The 21,860-nt window shown below is 39.4% G+C and overlaps 2 protein-coding genes across 9 annotated transcripts in view; one reads left to right on the plus strand and one right to left on the minus strand.

The window, feature by feature from the left end:
• LOC144058763 (uncharacterized) overlaps window positions 1-21,860 on the minus strand; it is a 184,568-nt gene that overhangs the window by 154,228 nt on the left and 8,480 nt on the right. For all 4 annotated transcript variants that reach the window (XM_077577270.1, XM_077577268.1, XM_077577269.1 and 1 more), the window contains exon 2: window positions 7,162-7,224. The gene's annotated coding sequence lies outside the window, so the exon portion shown is untranslated. The remainder of the gene's footprint in view (window positions 1-7,161; window positions 7,225-21,860) is intronic.
• The window catches only part of frmpd3 (FERM and PDZ domain containing 3), an 89,830-nt gene that overhangs the window by 60,975 nt on the left and 6,995 nt on the right, over window positions 1-21,860 (plus strand). For 3 of the 5 annotated variants that reach the window (XM_077577254.1, XM_077577255.1, XM_077577258.1), the window contains 11 exons: window positions 9,104-9,218; window positions 11,132-11,286; window positions 11,389-11,491; window positions 11,777-11,822; window positions 13,156-13,260; window positions 15,858-15,965; window positions 18,388-18,519; window positions 19,677-19,796; window positions 20,335-20,471; window positions 20,851-20,977; window positions 21,759-21,848. In XM_077577254.1, the coding sequence (XP_077433380.1) occupies window positions 9,178-9,218; window positions 11,132-11,286; window positions 11,389-11,491; window positions 11,777-11,822; window positions 13,156-13,260; window positions 15,858-15,965; window positions 18,388-18,519; window positions 19,677-19,796; window positions 20,335-20,471; window positions 20,851-20,977; window positions 21,759-21,848 (1,164 nt within the window). In that variant the 5' untranslated portion in view covers window positions 9,104-9,177. Of the gene's footprint in view, window positions 1-9,103; window positions 9,219-11,131; window positions 11,287-11,388; window positions 11,492-11,776; window positions 11,823-13,155; window positions 13,261-15,857; window positions 15,966-18,387; window positions 18,520-19,676; window positions 19,797-20,334; window positions 20,472-20,850; window positions 20,978-21,758; window positions 21,849-21,860 lie in introns of those variants that run through there. The other 2 variants (XM_077577257.1, XM_077577256.1) reach the window with 2 other exon arrangements.

Genomic DNA, 21,860 nt, shown 5'->3' on the forward strand with positions numbered 1-21,860 from the left:
CATCGTTACAAAGGGCATAGCAACTGACAACTTCATAATCACAAGGGCCGTAGCAACTGACAACTTCACCATCACAATGAGCAGAGCAACTGACAACTTCATCATCACAATGGGAATAGCCACTTCATCACAAAGAGCATAGTAACTGCATAGCAACTGAGAACGAACAACGAATACCAATATTTTACAAATTATGTGAATATTCTACAGGACCGAATTTTGTTCACAGTCCGTCCATGCTGTTGCTACAACTGATAACTAATGTATATAATCGCTTGCTATCTGTGTGTAACGGGCTGTGGAAGTGAAATTAGTTAGTGTATTTAAAATAAAAATTAAACACACATTTAAGTGGAAAGTCTGAATGGTTAGTGGCCCATTAATCTATAAAGCAGAATATACACAATCAAGCCGGGACTGGCGGGACAATTCCAGGTGGGCCGTCCTATATTTTGGGCCGCGAATCGGCAGGCAGGAGCCCACACATTGTTTCAAAATCGCAGCCCACACATGATCAGCCCGTAAATAAAGAGCATCCACTAAACTAAAGTGGGCCGGTCCGAGCCCTGAAACTCCAGGGCTGAAAATGAGTTCCAGTCCGGCCCTGTACACAATACTGCAGAGATAAAAGTATTTGGCAAGGTGTTTGCTGCACCAAAAGGAAAAGGAAATGAAAGAAATCAAGGGATTCTGAAGGTGGGGATACTTTTCGCGACCTGTTTACTCTCCAGTTTTTACTAAGGATGTGGCATGACACTCTGCCCACTATCACCACTATTCATTCACCTTCAGCTAACAAAACAAGGTGACTAAGAGAAAGGAGAAGTGTTTTTGCCAGAAGTTCATTTGAGGTCATCGCGACAGGATGAGCTGCTTTAACAACATTCACAGTCCAGTAAATTACAGGGTCATTGTTTTCTTTGTTTGCATAGGACACCTAATGGAATTTGTTGGTGGGGGGGGGGGGGGGGTATTGCGCACTAGTGCTGGTGTTGTCCCTAAGGTTGTAAACTCTATTCTGGAGAATTTATGTCTACTCCAAAGCCTGTTACCTTTCTCCTTGGACCTAAACCTACTGACAAAAGTTTCACTTACAAACTCCAGCTAGGGCAAGACCAAAGAATAAAGGCCCATATGACAAAACAAGAGTGACTATTACAGGGGCATAGCAACTGACAACGTCATCATGATAAGGAACATACTGACTACATAGAAAAGGATAACATCATCATATTTGACATAGAAACTGTATTGCAACTGCAAAATAAGAGTGACTAGAGAAAATAAGAGTGACTATCACTGCAGCATAGCAACTAGCAACTTGATTGCCATAAGGAACATAGCCACTGCAAAATAAGAGTGACTATTATGTGAGCATAGCAACTGACAACTTAATAATCGTAAGGAACATAGCGACTGCATAGCAACTGATAACATCACAAGGGACATAGCAACTGTATATGAACTACAAAAATAAGAGTGACTAGTCAAAATAAGAGTGACTATTACAGGAGCATAGCAACTAACAACTTCATCATCACAAGGAACAAAGAAACTGCATAGCAAATTACAACATCATCATAAGGGACATAGAAACTGAATTGCAACTGCAAAATAAGAGTGACTAGAGAAAATAGCAGTGACTATTACTGCAGCATAGCAACTTGATCGCCATAAGGAACATAGCCACTACATAGCAACTGAAAACATCACAAGGGACATACCAACTGTATAGCAACTACAAAATAAGAGTGATGAACACATCCTCATCATAAGTGACATAATACAAAACCATAACAACATAATAACCCCACGATCCCAACCCAAAACAGAGTCCTAACAATGCCAAAGCTTTCATTTCTCCCTTAGTAATGTGTTGTTTGCGTCAACTTGTTACGGTCTCATTATTATGTGGGTTTTGGTTATCACAACACAATGTTTACATGACAGTGTCTCAATGAAAGTCAAAATCAGAGCAGGAGAGTCTTTGTAAACAGAAAATTATTTGCATGTCACATCACAAGTAATGCGATCTGATATGACAACTTGTTGTGCAACACAATGATCGGAAAATACGAAAACAAAGCCAATTGTTTGACAAATCATCAGACAAAGACGCTCATTAAAACTCTCAACATTTACCTCGCTGGGAATCAATTTTGTTTTTGAGTGTGTCAACATGACAAAACGTATGTAATTATATAGAGTGTGTAAAACTGAAGCCAGTCAGTTATTATTTTTGGGGTGCGGGAGGCCTGATGTGTGATCGGCTCATTTTACCGCGAGATAAAAACGCATATCCTCTTTCATCATGTTAAAAGGATTTTTGCAGATTCTGGGATTTTGTCCATGATGCAAAATGTTGGCAACCTTTTGTTATGGCCCGCGGAGGACTTCTTTGTGAACGGATGGAACACAATGATATGCAACACGGGCACTCTCAATTTGAAATAATGCCCTATTTTTTTAAATAAAGGGATGGAAATGGAAACAGTTTTTTTTTTTAATTATTAAAACAATCATTATTTGCATCCCTACTAAAATGAATTAGGGCTATTATTTTAATTGAGTAATCTATTGATTATTTTGTCAATTAATTGATAATCCGATTAATCAACAAAATAATTGAGCGATTAAATGATTATTAAAATAATCATCATTTGCAGCCCTACTAAAATGTATTTGGGCTATTATTTTAATCGAATAATCTGTTGAATATTAAGTTTTCAATCGATTAATTGGAAAACAGTTTTTTCAAATGGACAGTGCAGAAAATTCACAAATGTAAATTAAAAAATTCATTTACTACTTTGGTCCTCAACATGTCAGAAAATACACAAAAATGTTGATCTCTGAAGCGCTTAATCGATTCTCAAAAATAATCAGCAATTGTTTTGATAATCAATTATCCGTAAAAATTAATTATTCTATTACTTACATTAATTACTATTAGAAGTAGAACTTTACTATTATTTCGTTCAATTTGAACAGCACAGTGTCCTAATGGTGAGCACGTCTGCCTCACCATTTGATGTTCAATTCATTTCTTTCTCATTTGTCCTTTAATTTGATGATTCTCAAATCGTTCATATGCAAAATAATCAGGAATCGGGAAGGAAGCAAATACTCCTTCACACTCCTCTATGCACAGTTTTGTGACATTTAAAGAAAAGTTTGCTTCATTTGTGATGTCGTTGGTAGCACTCCTGGGGGAAATTACCGTCTCATCAGTATCGCCCCTCCGCTGTGAATTGTTCGTGCGTACACCCCCCAACCGCAATCCCCCCCCCCCCCCGTCATTACTGCTCAGTCTAGCAACGTAATTGAGGTTACTGTCTGCCTGGATGTATTCCAGATCAAGAAATTAAATCTGGGGAGCTTGACCAAGTCCTCACCAACATCAAAGAAAATCGTGTTGCCCTAATTGCTTACAGTTTGTAATGACACTACTTACACCTTACTAATGAATTTGACAAGATTCATTCCATATTACTACAATTCAAGGGTGCCTTTTCCATTAAAATGGTAATTGTGACTGCTACTTCCACCGAGTGTCAACAGTGGCTCAAATTCTTATTTCCGTCACAATAGGACCACTGCCGCTTTCTGCTATTTGTATTCATAATGGCAACAATAGTGCCTCATTTTAGAGCCCGCTCAATTGCCATAAAAGCACCAGCAGCTATGGGTGGTTACCCTCCATTTAATGATGCAATTTTGATCCACAGCAAGCTCCGATGATCAAAGTTTGACATTATTTTATCAGTTTTTCACAGATATTTGGGGATTTTTTTATTTTTATTTTTTGGGGTAAATTTGCAGTTCAACTGCAGTTATGTGAAAATGGCAAGTTGCGACTCTAATAAGCATAAAATTGTTGTGTTTGCTGCAGGTGTGTATCTATAGACTCAATGATATCTATTGTGCAATGTGTTGTCCAGCAACTAATGATTATTTTGATCATCGAATGATTTGTTTGATTAATCTGTTAATCTTGTTTCATCTGGATTAAAAATAAAAAATAAAAAAATTATTTGGCCCCAACTGCTAAGGATTTTTTTCAGGCTGTTGCTAATTACAATATTTGGCAGAATAAAATTGTTGAAGATTCCACCTCTGAAATGGTTATTTAGGATGGATTAACCAACAACAACTCTAAATGCAGACTTATTTGCATGTGCAGATTTACAGTATCTGGAGAAATAAAGGAAAGAAAACAATTACATTTAAAGTTACTCATAATAGCAAGTTACTAACAGTCACACACACACTCTAGCAGTTAGCTATCAACTACTGCTAATAAGTGCAAACAGCAGCCAAAACGAACATATAAGATACATAAAGACTCATATTTTCTTACCAAACACACATAAGAACGTATCAGCATGAATTAGAATTGGAACGAATCAGAATGGACGCACACTTCGTCATCTACGACCACAAGCTACCAACTGAATGATGAACGGATGACCGAAAACAGGAAGCGGAAATACGGCGCGGCCTTTCAAATTAAAAGCATACGTTTGAAAATAAGATAAGTGAACATCGCAAACAAAACAACTTGAAGAATTCTTAACAAATTCCGATAACTGATTAATCGGCAAATACTTAATTACTTAATTAATTAATTAATTATTTCTTAATTAATTAATTAATTAATGGGGGGGTCCTTTGACATTTACAGCAATAAATATATGAAATACTGTCCAGGCAGACCATTAGATTGTTTTACAATACTTTGTCATTTAGTATTTGTTTTACAACAGAGAAAAAAAAAATCATTTAAAAAAATGGCAAAAAAAAAAAACATTGTGGGGAATGTAATTTTCTTTGTAATATGTTAATGTGTAAAAAAAAAAAAAAGAAAGAAGAAGAAAAATCTGCAAAAAAAAAGGCATATTTTTGCCAATTTTAAAAGACCTAACATCGATTAGTTGTCGATTAATTGTTGCACCGCTAGTGGCCACCGGGGGGAAGTTATTTTTAGCAAATACCTTCACCATGCATAAAGTATAATGTGCAACTTATTGTATTATTGTTGCTTTGCAAATCAGATCAATTACCATCCTCGCAAACTGATCAACTGATTAATTTGGCCTTCGGTGTCACCTGGTCACGGTTGCCCATGACATATTCTGCACTGCTGTTATTTTTATTTATTTATATATTTGTTTATTTTTTTTTGTAATGCCCCCACAAACTAATGATGATAAAATTGTCAAGCCTGGAAGAACGGTGAGAGAAGGTCATTCATTGTTACCTGACCCAGAGGCCATGGGGAACAGTTGCAGTCTGGAACACTAGGGGGCAGCGTGTGCACCAGGTGCTCTGACCCCTGTGCCTGAAGTTGACTCTGAAATGTGGCCACGGCTGCTACGTGGGACGGCAAAGCAGCTGGGGAGCTCTCTCTAAGATGCCGCCACCACATCGCTATTCTCATCCACCCACCAGCTTCAACGAGCTGCGCCGAGAGCTGTCGTCATAGCAACGGGCAGACCTGCTGATGCCCTTGGGGATCATTTCTTGACAGAGTTCCTCGGTGTCCTCCCTTTTGGCATTTGCGCAATGCTGCTATTGGCGCGTAGATATGTTTGCCTCAGCGTCCCTTGGCGACCTTCATCGCTCTCTCGCTTCTTCTCAAAAGTCAAGTCAGGAATTTGCATTTGCATGTAAGATGTTTATAAACCACAAAGTGATGTCTTTTCATTTCTGCTTCGGTAAAAAGCTCTAAAAATGTTTGTCGTAGATATCTCAATTTATCTGTCTGTCAGGGTCTTGCCTGGGCACCCCAAGGGGTTTTATAAAGGAAGGCCCTTGCCAGGCAACAACAAGAAGATTGGTAACAAGAAGATTTAGATTTAAGAACAGGGGTTCTGTAGAAGTATTAACACTTTCAATACCAGCCATTAAAAAAAAAAGAAGAAAGAATCCAGTGAGTGCCAGCCAATTTGGAGCATCTTTCAAGCCTCACAGAATCGTGTTTTATAGGTGAAAGACTCAAAAATAACCCAACGATGGGTAAAAAATGGGCCGATCCTCTACTTGGGTCGATTTAACCCGATTTAACTTTAAGTCAAGAATTGCGTCTTTCAGCGTAAAACAACTCATAAATATTGGTCAGATTCTTTACTTGGGTCATTTTGTATAAAATTGACCCATAAAGTGGATCGGTCCATTTTTGATCCATAATTGGGTTACTTTTTAACCCAACTGTTTTTAGAGTGTGGGTTGGTTTCACTCAAATCGTCTATTTTGCACCAAAAAATGGCAAAAAACAAGCTCTTTATCATCATTTCTGTCACATTTTGTGACACCCATTGTAGTATATTTAACGTGACAAACACTTTAACCTATCACAAGCTGCTTGTGACAATCGAATTTTGAGTTTCTGCATTCCAATGAGACACCAAATCTCACCTGCTGCCCATTTCATTAACTCATTTGCTCCCAAAAACGTATATATATAAATATATTCTATTTTAAATGTTTTAAGTGTCCCAAAGACGTATTTTACGTTTTTGTTTAGTTTTTAATGCTATAGCATACAGAAGACTTTGATGCAAACTCTGAACTCCAGAGAAAAGGTGAAGCAATGGTATTAATTACAAAAACGGCCATCAGGTGGCAGCAGAGTATAAGAGATCAACCAGGATCATGTTGACAAACAAGCTGATTTCCCCATCTTTCTTTTTGTAGGTTCCATGTTTTTATAGCAATAGAACACAATATTCTGTGGGCCTTGCAAAATCAGTCAAAATCCAGTAAAACAGCCGGGAACAAAGGGGGTTGCTTCAGTGAAAATGGCTGGGAGTGAATGAGTTAATAAAACGTAGTTGACGACAATTGCCGTGGCGCCTTGCTAGGTTTTTCCCACTAACGACAATTCACGAATAGAGAGTTATGAATAGCATGAGTTCTATTGTTGATATAAACAGTGAAAACATTTGGACCAAGTATAGAACCCTGAGGGACGCCTTTGAAAAGTGATAGCAGGTCTGGGAGAAGACTCCCCACCCTCAATGGCTTCTTGTTCCCATAGCAGTAACTGTCAAGAGTTCTCAAAGAGGCCTAATAAGGTCCAGAAGTCCCAAACATAGTTTTATCCGTCCGAGTTTTCAGTCAAGATGCTACTGACATTCACAGTGACAGTCTCACACACACCTGATTAGTGAGTCATCCTTGGCCACTCCTTGAAGACCCGCCAGATGGGAGTCCTTCCAGAACCTGGACAGGAAAGCAGATAGCAATTAAAACTCATTAAAGGGGCAGAAAGAAAGGAACAAAGAAATGTAGGTAGACTTGCACTTTCAAGGACCTCATCCATCCACTCATTAACCCTCGCTTATCCGAGGTCGGGTCGCGGGGGCAGCAGTTTCAGCAAGGAAGACCAGACTTCCCTCTCCCCAGCCACTTCATCCAGCTCCTACAAAAAGGGATCCCAAGGTACTCCCAGGCCAGCCAAGTGACATATTCACTCCAGCGTGTCCTGGGTCCTCCCCGGGACCTCCTCCCAGTTGGCCATGCTCGGAAGACCTCACCAGAGATGCATCCATCTTCCAAGATCTAGCTTCTGTAGCTGGGGATCAGGGATAGGCAAGGTTCCCGCGTTTAGCTCACACAGCACCTGACCCCTTTGGCCCCTTCCACAGGTGGTGAGTCCAAGGGGGACCCACACTGCCTCTTTGGGCTGTGACCGGCCAGGACCCATGGGTGAAGGCCTGGCCTGGCCCCCAAAGGGGGGCCCGGGTGACCTGCGTCCAGGCAAGGGATAACAGGATGCAAATTTCTGACTTATCGTAAGGGGTGTTTTGAGCCGTGCTTTGTCTGGCCCATCACCTAGAACCTGTTTTGTCATGGGTGACCAGGCCAGGGGCATAAAGCCCCAGACTGCATCCTAGGATCCTTGAAACGCACAAACCCCTCCACCATAGTAAAGGGATGGCTCAAGGAGGGGTGTCAAGTACCTGAGGACGTAATAATAGACGGTGGATAATAGATGAGGGGGCAGTAATCATTGTCGAACAAAATTATCATTTTTCCGCGGCAGTAGCAGCTGGGACGGCAACATTCGTCACCGCTGTTCACCTCGGATACCGACAGATGAATGTCGAATAGTTTATTATCTAATTACAGTTTTTACTTCAAATCCCACAACGGGTAATGGATTTTTTCATCATGGGATTAAAAATAAATTGATCAAAGATAAATGGTCTCTTGTGAGACACAAGGTCGAGATCAGTTATGCACCACCGGATCTGGAGATGAGCCGTGTCCCTCGCAATCCACTGTTAGCACAAACTACAAGTGACAAGAATTCAAATCAATAAACTATTGACCAAAGGACTCAGCCTCCAGTTACTGACAGTTTGTTGTCCGCCTGTGGCACTCACAAAAGCATTTGCTCTTGCATCCATGCATAAGAACTCGGAGCAATCTTGACATGGTCTTTTTCTTCTCCCATTTGAAAGCATTAATGTCACAGATGCTAAAACGCTTACATATTTCCGTCACTTTGTTTGTGACGTTCCCTGCCGTAGACAATCCAGTGGCACGTACGCACTCCCCGCAGTCTAACTGTACTCTCGCTCTTACTTCCTCCCACGCAGGCATCTGTAAAAGGGAGCGGGGCGCTTCACAACAGCGGCGGAGATATCGGTTGATTGTGTGTGAAAGACTTTATTTGCATTCTCTCGTCTTACGTCCTTGATAAGAGCTGTTTTTAAGGCAGGTCTCATCCGTCAGATGCTTTAATCACGTGTTATCAAAGAGAAATCCGAACATTTTTACTCTAACCTTGTGCGGTCAGGCAAAACCTGATTTAGAGATATATTCGTTCGCCGCATGTCTATGGAGGACCAAAAGTGCCAAATTTAATTTTAAATAATTAAATAAATGTGTCATGAAATCATTTAATGTGTAATTTATTAATTAAATATGGAATTAAATAAACCAATAATTAAAGGTGTCATGGAATAATTAAATGCGTAATTTATTAATTTATTAAATTAATAAAATTACCTACATATATAAATATATATATATAATTGTTTCTGTATTTATTATTTATTTTTCATGTCTATGTTCTCTCCCGTCTATTCTACAGGTGAATGATTTTGAAAAAAAGATTGTGGCCTTTGAAGTGCAAACCTGTCCTATGCTGCTCCCTCCGCTCAGGGGATGGCCGAGGTCCAGGATGGACACACATACGCCTGTGACAGGTATTCCGTTATTACTGTATTAGTGTATTTTCCCTGCAAAGCATGACATACTGCAGGATCGTCGGGGTTCCTTGAAGGCTCACTAAACAATCGCAAATAGAAATTACACTGGGAAACTATTTGAAAAAAAAAACTATTTGAAGTTTTTTCTCCACAGATTACCTTCCAGATAAGCAAAATTCAATTGATCATCTGTAGAAAGAATGTATGAGCTGATTACAAATGGATTTACTACAAGTAGTAGTAGTACAAGTAGTACACAGACTGTAGCAAGAAGATCTTATTACAATTGGATTAGGTGTAAAAAAACTGTAGTAAAATCTGATTATGATTGGATTAGCTATAGAAAGACTGTAGTAAAATATAATTACAATTGGATTAGCTATAGAAGGACTGTAGTAAAATCTGATTACAATTGGATTAGCTGTAGAAAGACTGTAGTAAAATATAATTACAATTGGATTAGCTGTAGAAAGACTGTAGTAAAATCTGATTACAATTGGATTAGCTGTAGAAAGACTGTAGTAAAATCTTATTACAATTGGATTAGCTGTAGAAAGACTGTAGTAAAATATAATTACAATTGGATTAGCTGTAGAAAGACTGTAGTAAAATCAGATTACAATTGGATTAGCTATAGAAAGACTGTAGTAAAATCTTATTACAATTGGATTAGCTGTAGAAAGACTGTAGTAAAATATAATTACAATTGGATTAGCTGTAGAAAGACTGTAGTAAAATCTGATTACAATTGGATTAGCTATAGAAAGACTGTAGTAAAATCTGATTACAATTGGATTAGCTATAGAAAGACTGTAGTAAAATCTGATTACAATTGGATTAGCTATAGAAAGACTGTAGTAAAATCTGATTACAATTGGATTAGCTGTAGAAAGACTGTAGTAAAATATAATTACAATTGGATTAGCTGTAGAAAGACTGTAGTAAAATCATATTACAATTGGATTAGCTGTAGAAAGACTGTAGTAAAATCAGATTACAATTGGATTAGCTGTAGAAAGACTGTAGTAAAATCTGATTACAATTGGATTAGCTATAGAAAGACTGTAGTAAAACCTGATTACAATTGGACTGGCTGTAGAAAGACTGTAGTAAAATCTGATTACAATTGGATTAGCTGTAGAAAGACTGTAGTAAAATCAGATTACAATTGGATTAGCTGTAGAAAGACTGTAGTAAGAAGCTATGATTGTGATTTCATTCATCTATAGCTACGTGGCAAGTAGTACTATCAGTACTAGGTCAGTACTATCAGTATCTGCAAACTAGCAATTAAGAGGATTACTGCTGGGTTTGCTCTTAAACTTGTAACCATGGGCATACCGTTAAATGTTCTATTTCATTTAGCTGTTTTTTGTTGTTGTTTTTTTCATAGCATCTAACTATTCTTTCTTAGTGTTTTATTTACATACTGTAAATACACATTTATTTAATGTTTTTTAAGAAAACAGGGACACTATAGCTCAAAAACATATATGAGTTTTGGATTCCGCACCCAAACATTAGTCAAACAAAGCTGTCAGACACAAACACAACAAAAAAAATGTGTCCCCAGTGTTACCTAAGCAAATATTCATATTCCTTTTCTTATGATGAAAGCAAGATAGAAAGGGTGGTAGCATCCAGTAGTGGTACACGCTTCTGCCTTTCAAGCAGCTGGTGAAGGTTTGCCTGCTGGCCAGTGCCCCCAAAATGAAGCTGTCCAAGTGCCCCAATGCTGGTCTCAACCTCAGTTACAGTGGGTGGGTTGTGTCTGGTAGGCCAAACAAATCGCGATGATGTGAGGACCGGGCCAAGTCAAATAATACAAGACGACTGAATTTGAGTCCGTCTAAGTAGAAATTGTGAAGGATATCTAATAAAATATCCCACTGTGTGTTATGTGTGTTTAGCTCTGCAATGTTAGAGGAGAGCCAAGATGGTATGGACAGTGGTACCCTAAGTCCTGCCACAGCTAGACAAATCACCATCCAGCGGCACCCGACTCAAGGCTTTGGCTTCATTGCCGGCAGCCAGAGGCCCGTCATCGTACGCTCCGTCTCTGCTGGTTAGTTGAGTGCGAATGGTAGAAAATGAAAGCCAGTAATAAAAAGAGTGAATTGGCTTAAATTGAAGTGTTAAACTTGGTATGCCGGTTGTGTGTCCGCAGACGGACCTTCCTTTGGTAAGCTTCTCCCCGGAGATCAGATCTTGGCCATTAACGAGGAGACGGTGAGCGACGCGCCCCGAGAGAGAGTCATAGACCTTGTAAGGTAGCATCCTTTACTGTCCCAGGAGGGAGGGTGGGGGAGTCTTTAGGACCAGGGGGATTAATTGTGAGGCCAAGTGAAAAGTGAAAACAAGGGAACGGAGATAAATGAAAGAGGGTGGCCTGCAATGCTTCTTCTTACTGTGACTGATACGTGACCGCATGAGCACAAAATGGTGGACGAGTCAGTCAGAGAGGAAATGGCAGATAGAAAGTGGCGAAGCTCTCCAAACACTCATCGCTGCACATGGCGTTACCTAACATACTCTACTCTGTTGTCTCCCCGTAGACGCTGTAAAGACACTATTGTTCTCACTGTGCTGCAGCCTCATCAGGTGCGTTCAAGTACCTTGCGCTCATCACTTCTTTTCACGCGCGTCTTAACATGCACGCCCACACATTTGGCGCTTAATTATTAGAGTACTGGTAATTTCTCTCCTGGTAACGCTCCGTGAAAAAGCTTCAGGTCATTCATTAAAAGCGTCCATCCATCATGGAGGAATGTAATTTGCTAAATAAACGGCACATTTAGAACTGGTAATATGACGAGGTCAAAAATGTTGATGGGTTTGTAATTAGTTTTATTTTAAGGCTGTTTGATTATGAAAAAAAATATTAATAAGGATTATTTGGGTAATAGTTGAAATTACAATTATTCAAACGATCATTTATCTTTTTGGTACAAAACAAGAAAATATTTAAACATGTCCAAAAATATTACGATAAATAAAATTAGGGCCGCGTAGATTTTTTTTATTCTGAGAAAAAACTCACAAATTTGCCACTTTATAAAGTCACTTGTGAGAAAAAAAAAATCTTTGCGAGTTTATAAAGTGGAAAATTTGCAAGAAAAAAACTCAGAAACTTACGACAAATACTAGCGTAGCTAGAGTCTAATGTGAAGATTTGTCGGTGGTTAATTGGACACTGTCTGAAAAATGAAAAGGCAGGATGGAGACAGATTCTTTCTTAATTTAAACTTTACTCGTCATACACGGCAGACAGAGCGACAACACATCCTGATCCCCTATCAGCTGACTATCACTAACCAATCAGAAGCTAGCGTACTTAAGGTAAATGAAAGTGAATGACGGAGAGCAGCAGATTCGACACATCAACTTAACCACTTGTACAAAAAAAAATACCAAAATGTATAAATGTGTAAATAATAATTCTGGAAACATACATTTACAAGTAAATATTTATTTTAACAAATTAACTTAAATGTTTGATCCTCAGGGAGTGGACCTTCGCAAAGCGAGGCGTCTTTGTCGCTGGCCGTACCCAACACTTCAAACATCATATGGTTAATTTCTGCTAAAGCAATTACTATCTCCTTATTTGAAAACCTGATCGAAAAGTATTGGCACAAGCGTCTGAGTATTACACTAGGTGTAGTTCTCGAATGTTTTTGAGTCTTTTTTCTCGCAAATTTGCCTCTTTATAAAGTTGCGAATTTGCGACGACTTCATAAAGTAGCATATTTGCGAGTTTTTTCTCGGAATATTAAACCCCCCCCCAAAAAAAAGAACAAAATAGACGTGGCCCTAATACGCAGGCTATGGATTACTTGTATGGTAATTATGTAATTGTAGTGTTTGCATTCAGCAACAAATCTTTTTAATCACTGACCTTCACTCTGTCGTCTCTCTTTACTTATATCCACAGTCACCAAAATCTGCCTTTATAAGTGCAGCCAAAAAGGCCCGTCTGCGAACTAACCCGCCCAAAGTGCGCTTTTCAGAGCAAGTGTCCATCAGTGATCCAGACTCAGTAAGTTTCCGCGTCTCCGATTTGTGCATGCCAACACCTATTGTTGCCCCTTCCCTCAATCTCCCACAGCTCATTTCTTTTGTTTGATCTGCAAATATCCTCTCTCAAGCCACTCTTCGCTAAATGTGTGTCCGCGCGTGTGTTTGTCTGCGTAACAAAGAGAAAGCTTTTGGGTGAGAAGTTTAGCCTTGTGAATAAATTGCTTTTCAGACCGTTTAAAATTCTCAGATGAGCAACCCGAACTTCAAAGTCACCATAGGCCTCATTTGTCTTGTGGTCATATGTCACAGTGTGAATGCTATGAGACGAGCATTGTCACACTGATGCTTTTGTGCATCAAAAATGGATGATTATTCTCTTGCTGGCCATCATCGCTCACCACATTTAAAAGGCAAACATCAAAATGGATGGTGCCCTATTACTTCAAGGACTCACTGGCTTTCGTTTCGCTTTAAAGCGTCGATGTCATCAGGGGACATATTGGGGTGGCATTTGTGGATTGCTATTAAATTCTGTAATGACCCTGCATTATAGTCCTCAGTTAATTGCGACGGTGTGACAGCATATCTCAACATTCACATTAATTAATCGGACGCCGATTATAATCGGCCAAAACAATCGGCCAATTGGGCCGAATGGACAATTATTTTCCCCTTAAAAACGTTATTGAAGAAAACCGAAGCGTGAAAGTACCCTGAATGCACCATTTTTGCTTGTGTAGCATTAGCAACTAGCAAGTGTGTAGTGTATTATTCTGTTGTCCCTAAGCATCCTTTAAGCTGTTTAATGATACCGCAGTTGGAGTTAACTGTAAAACTAAGCACACGATGTTAAGAATTACATCCACTGTATATTTAACTGCTTCGTTTTTAAAAACATTGCTAGCCTAGCGCTCATGCTAAAAGCCTAACATGAAGTTAGCATCGACTTTGCGAGTGCTTTTCCTTCAAATAACAAATATTCACACACAAATGTTGTAGGAAGACATACCCACAGGTAAGATAACACTACGCAAAGACACAAATTCTTCCCAATGTGTGAAAAACAAATTATTTTAATAGAATTCAATCGCAACTTTCTTCTGCACTCACTTTAAGTATGTGCACCATCGATGTACGGCACCACACTGCCCCCAAGAGGCCAAAACGCACAGGAACAGTCAGTGTATTCGTGATACGTATCGTATTGTGACTCCTGTATCGTGTTTTGTTATGTTGTGTTATGTTGCCAAGTTAATAAATCTACATCTACAGCCTCTGTTGTTCTTGGTAAACTTTTTAAACAGGGCACAGAGCATTGAGTTTCTTATGGGATTTAAGAGATTTTTTGTATTAGTTTGTTAGACAGGCGACGCGAACTTTAATTATAGCTGATTTTTATCAGCTTGTCCAACCTGACGATACCAGCATCGTGCAAATGTCACAGTTTCCTTAATTACACCTTGAGACCATTATTGTCAATAAAAAAATAGATTTTCCGGATCTCTTCTCTTACTTAAACTAATTGTCTGCCTCTCCCGAGAATCGACACCATTTGATCCGACGCTACACAACGTGGAAAGAGGTTTCTATTATTGTTGCAACAACTCAAGCCAAGACAGTTGCGGATTAATCCGTGCCTCCGCTGATGAGAACACAAGATGCTATTGACAAGTTAAGAGCTTAGTTGCCAAGGAAGGAGAGAGATGCGGTAAAATAGCGTGCTGCCATGTTTCTCGTCACACTCCGGCCTAACCATTAACGAGAATGACACTCAATTGAGAGCAGGCCTATTTCAACACAACATTCTTCTGGATTAGCATTCAATTGAGTGTCTCCATTGAATTTTGGGGTCAATATTGCATATTTCAGTGAGAAACTACTGTACAAAAAAAGATCCCAGATTAGCACAATAATTGAATGTTTTGTTCCTCAGCCCCATTCCACTGCACAGTGGTTATTTTTGGGGACTTTTCACCCTCCTCTCTAACCGAGATATTTGCAGGGTACAGAAGATGCCCAAAACAACAGCTGGTAAAGCCAAGTGAATACTTGCATTTACCAAAAACAGACTGCTGGGCATCTGTTGTGGATGTCAGATTCATTGTTGCATTAAATCTACAAACTGTCATGCATTAAGTTTGGATTTTCTTCTTACAAACCAAAACATGAGCTTTAAAAAGGCTTGTTTCCATGTAGATTTAAGATGAATTATTTTCCTCTCATTAAAAACACCCTACAGTCTGACGCACACACACTTTACCATCCGTAGCTGCATAATCACTACTGAGTCATACCTTAAAAACCCTCTAGTGAGATGAAAAGAAAAAAAAGAGGAGACAGAGGGAGGATGCCAATCACCTTCCAGGAAGAATGGACTTCACTGTGCTTCATAACTTTTCTTCAAACAAGTGCTTTGAGTAAAAGCAGAAACCTCGGCTCCCCTCTCTGTGCCTCCACTCACACGCGTCTGCAGTGAAAGTCTTCTGTTTCATCATGCACTTTTCTATGCATGGAAGACATCCTGACCATAACAGATGCTGGATTCCTTCCGAACAGAGATTGCAAGTGAGCAAAATATTTCACGAGCAACCCACCACCATAATCTCCCTCTTGCAGACAATGCTGAAGGACGACTCCTTGCTACTCATACCCAATGTGCTGAAGGTCTTTTTGGAGAATGGGCAGATTAAGTCCTTTACCTTTGATAGCCGTACAACTGTGAGGGTAAGTACCACTACAGCTATGGAATATAATTTGGACTGGACCTCTATCGGCCATGTTAAATAGCGCAAAAATCCAACCCGGTCCGTCTGGTCGGAAGACGAGTGTTTGTCTGACTGAGCTATTTGGCCAGTGATTGTTTTAATTTTTGACTACATGTTTTGTCGGCCTATAACCTCACTATGCCTTTGCCTAATCTCAACCATCAGTGTCCCATGTAAACACGTCCAGTGATTGTTTTAATGTTGACTACATGTTTTCTAACGGTCTACACTACAACCTCACTGTGCCTTTTTTTAATCTCAACCATAGGTGTCCTGTGTAACGACGTAACGTGTACTGTACATCACTGAAAGCCTCATCCTAACTCCAAACATTAGTCCGTGATGGCGAATTGACATATATGTCAACACAAAAAAAAAAGAACATTTATGTCATTACTGGACTGTTACCTAGTAAGTTAGACATTAGTATCCCGACCAGACAATCCGGGTTCGAGACTCAGTTTTGTGTTTTCTCGCTATTTAACATAGAGGTCGCTAAACAACAATACGTGACACTAGGTCGTATTTTGGTGTATGGTAAAACGACAAATACTATCGTTATTTTTCAAGGACTTGTTGATTTTCAAAATTACAAACCAGGACACTACTATTTTGCTGAAAAAGATACAATAAATTTTTGCCAGAAATTTATGACAAAATTAATCGCCAGTGTTATTATTTTAGCTAATGCTTTGGTCCTTCCTCGGGTCTCCTGACGGCCTCACGACTCTGGCTGGAAGTGTTCGGTTTAGGTGAACGGTATGGGATTTTTTTTAATAGGTTTTAGGTGAACTAATGAATACACACATACTCGCACGCACACACACACACACACACATAATCACCCACATACAAAAAAATAAAAAATATTTTAGCTAATGCTAAATCTATCTTGGTTGACAGTTCAACAGCTGTAAATAAGACAATGCAGTCACCACTATGAAACTTTTTTGGCTTGGTCCCAGCAGCTATTGGAAGCTACCTCGTGTCGGCCCCACATTGTAACATTGGAAATATGCCGCCAGAAAAGCTCAGTTTGTGCTGGGCATGAGTGGAGACTGCGGCATTAGGCTAGTAGGACTACATTTCCCATGATTCTTGGGCACGTAAGCAGGATGTAGTTCTAGTTCCGGTATGACGGAAACACCCGCTAGCAATTTAACAGCTAAATACCTTTTTAATTGATTTATTGTATGGATCGCTATGACAACTGTGTGATTGACATGCACATGGCCCAATCAATTGGCTTGCAACTTAAAAACAAACAAAAAAACTACATATTAGTGGGGCAAAACAATGTGGCTGGCAAAACCCGCAGGGGGGACACAAAGCTCAAAACGGTTCTGAACCGTTTAAAGGTCTGGTCTCGTCACCCTAACAAAGATCCTTAATTCTTGAAGAACCTGTCAAAGGATACAATGCCCTCCTGTTTTAAGTGTGATCGAGCCTTCAAGTGTTATAGCAAATATAAGAACAGTCTTTGCAGAAGAAACCTGACTAAATTTATTTTATAGTCTATATTGAAACCCATTCATCACACGTGCTGACAACATTGGAACCTTCCTGGTTTAGAGTCTTTCTCGTTTCCCAAAACTAAAACTTTCACAAATGTGATTAAGAACCTAAAGCATTAAATGAATTCAGTCAAACTGTGTGTCATTCCCTAAGAAGAATGTGACATCTCTGAACAGACTCATTAAATGGGCTCTGTTAGATTCCATGAATCTGCTCATTGCGGGGGGAGAAGGGAGCAAACCAGAAACTGCTTTTACATTAAAGGAGAGATGAAAACTGTCCTTGTCAGCGTAATTAAATGGAATTTCTGCATAATGGGAAGGAGTGGATCAATAAAGAATAGGGCAGATTAAATCAATGGCGCACCGGAATGCATAGTTGCATGGATGAAGCTTCACTGCAGCATTCCAGGCTACAAGTTATCCAATTTTGTGGCCCAGTTGATTGGACAACTTTTTCATCTTTTACGGAAAACCCTACACAAATTCCTACAGTAAAACTCACGATTAGAACAAGAGCAAGCGCCAAACTATATTAACATGTCAGTGCTACAAGATCTCTCATCTAATAAAACTAAACATCGTCCGTTTGAACAATCTGCCCAAGAGCAAACGTTTGACCGTAACCCTCAAATATTTAATATGTACTAACTGTACAGAATGGAGAATATATAAGGAAGCTCTCCATTGCTCAAAATGACAGATATGACACTGAAGTCACTACGATATCACTGTGACAAAGTGGTGTGAATAAAAATACAGTGCAACCAGCGTGAAAATTGCCTCCATACATCAAAGTATTTGTTGCAATATTTCCTATGTTGAAATATTTTTTTGTCTAATCGGTTTCCACTGCTTTCCGTTCAGGATGTGATCTCCTCCCTGCAGGACCGCCTCTCACTGCGCTACATCGAGCATTTTGCCCTTGTGCTGGAGGCTGGCGGTCTTGACCAGAGTCAAAAGTTACTTCTGCTGCAGGAGAATCAACCCTTGACGCACGTAAATACAACATGTGTCAAAACAACTGAAATTTGAATACAGTGGAACCTATAAAGTCAAACGATCTGTTTTGTGATGCTCACTGACTTTCATTTCGGAAGTCATGACTTCACACATGATTATGGTTTGAACGCTTTAAAGAATAAAAAAAAAATAGCAACACTTTTGGTGTTTTCATCTTTAACTTATTTGCTCCCAAAAACGTTCTATTTTAAATATTACCAGTGTCCCAAAGACATATTTATAAGTTGTTGTTTTTTTATGCTAGAGCATACAGAAGGCTTTGATGCAGTATCTGAACTGAAGAGAACAGTTGAACCAATTGTAGTTATTACAAAAACGGCCAGCAGGTGGCAGCAGAGTATAAGAGATCAACCAGGGCCATGTTGCAACAAGCTGTTTTCTCCCCAGTTTTAAAGAGATTTGTGAATAACGATGAAACTTATATATATTCTAATGCTAATTGCTGCAAAAATGGAAACAGATAGAAATAAATTTTCCTGATGAAAAAAGAGACTCTAATCTTTCTTTTGGTATGTTCCATGTTTTTATAGCAATTGAACACAATATACTGTGGGCCTTGCAAAATCAGTCAAAACCCAGTAAAACAGCCGGGAGTGAAGGGAGCTGCTTCAGTTAAAATGGCTGGGAGTGAATGAGATAAAGGGGACGTCAATCCCCCCCAAAAATATTGACAATAATATGTATATATAATAGGAATACGAGTTATGAAGCAAAATCCAGCCATTTTTATCCATCTCAGGGGGCGGCCATTTTGCCACTTGCTGTCGACTGAAGATGGCATCAATGTTGCTCACAGCTCACCTGTTTTCTGAAGCTGGGCTGTGATTGGTTGTTACCTGAGACCAACTGTGATGTCATCTTTATGTCGCAGGTGGCAAATTGGGTGCCCGCTGAGACGGATAAAAATGGCTGGATTTTGCTTCATAACTCGTATTCCACAAACGTAATATTAATCAGAATGTCACGTTTAGACTAGTGAGCTCTCATATAACATATTGTCAAGAAATGTTTAAGGTTGACTTCCACTTTAAAGGTTCCACTGTATGACTACAGAGACTGAACAAACATTTTAATGTTGTCGACCCATGTTCAACTACAAAAATTTGTGAGTGATCTATTCTGTCTTTCCGTAGGTGGTGCATAGAACCTATTTCCAAGGAATGAAGTGTCTGTTTCGCATCTGCTTCTTCCCCAAGGACCCAGCAGACCTGCTGAGACGGGACCCTGCTGCATTTGAATACCTCTACATTCAGGTAACACACTGGATTAAGAGGGATCAAATGGGCAGCCATCCAGCATCAAAATGCTGTGTGAGATCTGTCCCAACCAAAGCAGGCTCTGCCAAAGGGCTGTCAAATCATATCTCAAACAGCTGTATTGCCCTTGAATGGACGGTTTGAAAGGGTTCATCCTCAGTCAACCGCATCGTTTTCCACTCATGTTGACGGATTGGCGCAAGGGCTATTCAGATTGATTTCTAAAACAAGACGATTCTTTTCCAGATGATCTTCCTCAAACTTTGAATGAATATTGCTCTATTTCAGAACATATTGTGCTTGGCCCTAATCAATTTACAAACATTACACTGTCATCTGTGACATTTCCTCATTCAATCACAATCGCATTTATCTCTACGGTATATCTAACACGATTATCAATTTGGAAGTTTTAGCAATTAGCACTTAGCAGTTGCACTTTAACTAATGGCACGACTCAGACAAGGGTCCCAGGGTCTAATGGCGCTGTTTGCAATTAGTAGTGTTCTAAGAATCGCATATCTTGTCCTCGCAGAATCGCAATGATGTAATCAAGGAGCGCTTTGGCATGGACTGGAAATCTGACATCACGTTACGATTGGCCGCTCTCCATATCTACATCACTGTGTCCTCAGCAAGGCCCAATCAGAAGATCTCTCTGAAGCACGTAGAGTAAGTTCACAAAAAAATTATTAAATACCCATAACGTTAATTGTCTTCTTTCTTTTTTTTATCCTGATTTACTATTCAGCCGAGAAAAGTTTGCTCGTTTTAAAGGCCGATCTGCCTACATGAATGGATTGCATTCATTTTGATGAGAAACACATCACTTTCACCACCAATTTCTTAATTCATTCTTTAAAACCTCAACCTGAAAAGTAATTAGCTTGTGCAATCATCCACTGTGGCTGTAATACATTAGACTGATGATGGAGGCTGAAAGTTAGCCTCAGTGACATTCTCACGTAACTTCCCCTCGAGGTTCTGCTTAGTCATACTGTTCTTGTTTTTATTTATCTTGTGTTGTCCTAACACTTTTTCTCTGTCACAGAAAGGAATGGGGTCTGGAGCCTTTTCTTCCGCTTACTCTGCTCCCAACGGTCAAGGAGAAGAATGTTTGCAAGATTCTGTCACAGTTGTTAAAGACCTACCAGCATCCGCCGCCATCAGGCAACAAGGTGCTACTACTGATAACACAGAACCCTTGTCTTACACCTGAGGCAACAACAAGCTAAAACCTGAAATTCTCACTTCACACCCATGTAGGATAAATAACTAAAATATGAGAAATGAACTTCCCCCTCTGTGTGTGCCCATGACTGAGGCTTTAATAATAATGTGACAGCTGTGGTATTTGTTATGAACATCAATCTTGCGCTAAACAATCCCTTAAAAGGCACGTCGTGTCATTTTTATGAGATTAGAGGTATATTATTTCAGTTACTGGAAGTATGGATGCAAACAATATTCAATATATTGGGGCATTAAGGAAAAACCTGAAAATTGCTGTAATCAGTTTATAGGAATTTCTTTCTACAGGAAATATTTGTTTGGTTGCATGATTTTGAAGAAACAGTTAAAGAAAAATGTGAGCACTGCTGTGGCTTTTAAAACTGAAGAAAAAAAAGTTGAATAACTAAGCTTCAAAAGCCCTCTAGTGCGGTTAGTATAGTCGGCTATTTTTCACACTAATTTTTCTGAGTTGATTGCCAATTTTCTAGGCATATTGCACTGTTACACTAAATCACAGCAGAGGCAGAAACAAAAAGCTATTGTACTTTGTAGTCTGCCTGGTCAGTCTGTATAAGAGCCAACCCTATAGCTTTAGAAAGCTTATTAGCTTGGGATTCAACTGTTACATAAGCACTTTGTACTACTGCACATGTGTGGCGTAACAGTGCCACCATGAGGCTATGTTGGTGGGCATGAGGTTTTCTGATGATTTTCCTTACTTGACAGGTGCCTCCTCTTCAAGGAAAGCTGCAGTACTTGCGAGTCCTCAATGACCTCCCACCTTTTGGAGGAATACTCTTCAGTACGGTTGGACTGGTAGTACATTTT

This window comes from Vanacampus margaritifer, chromosome 10, assembly GCF_051991255.1.
Source record: "Vanacampus margaritifer isolate UIUO_Vmar chromosome 10, RoL_Vmar_1.0, whole genome shotgun sequence".
In the NCBI taxonomy this organism is placed as follows: Eukaryota; Metazoa; Chordata; class Actinopteri; order Syngnathiformes; family Syngnathidae; genus Vanacampus; species Vanacampus margaritifer.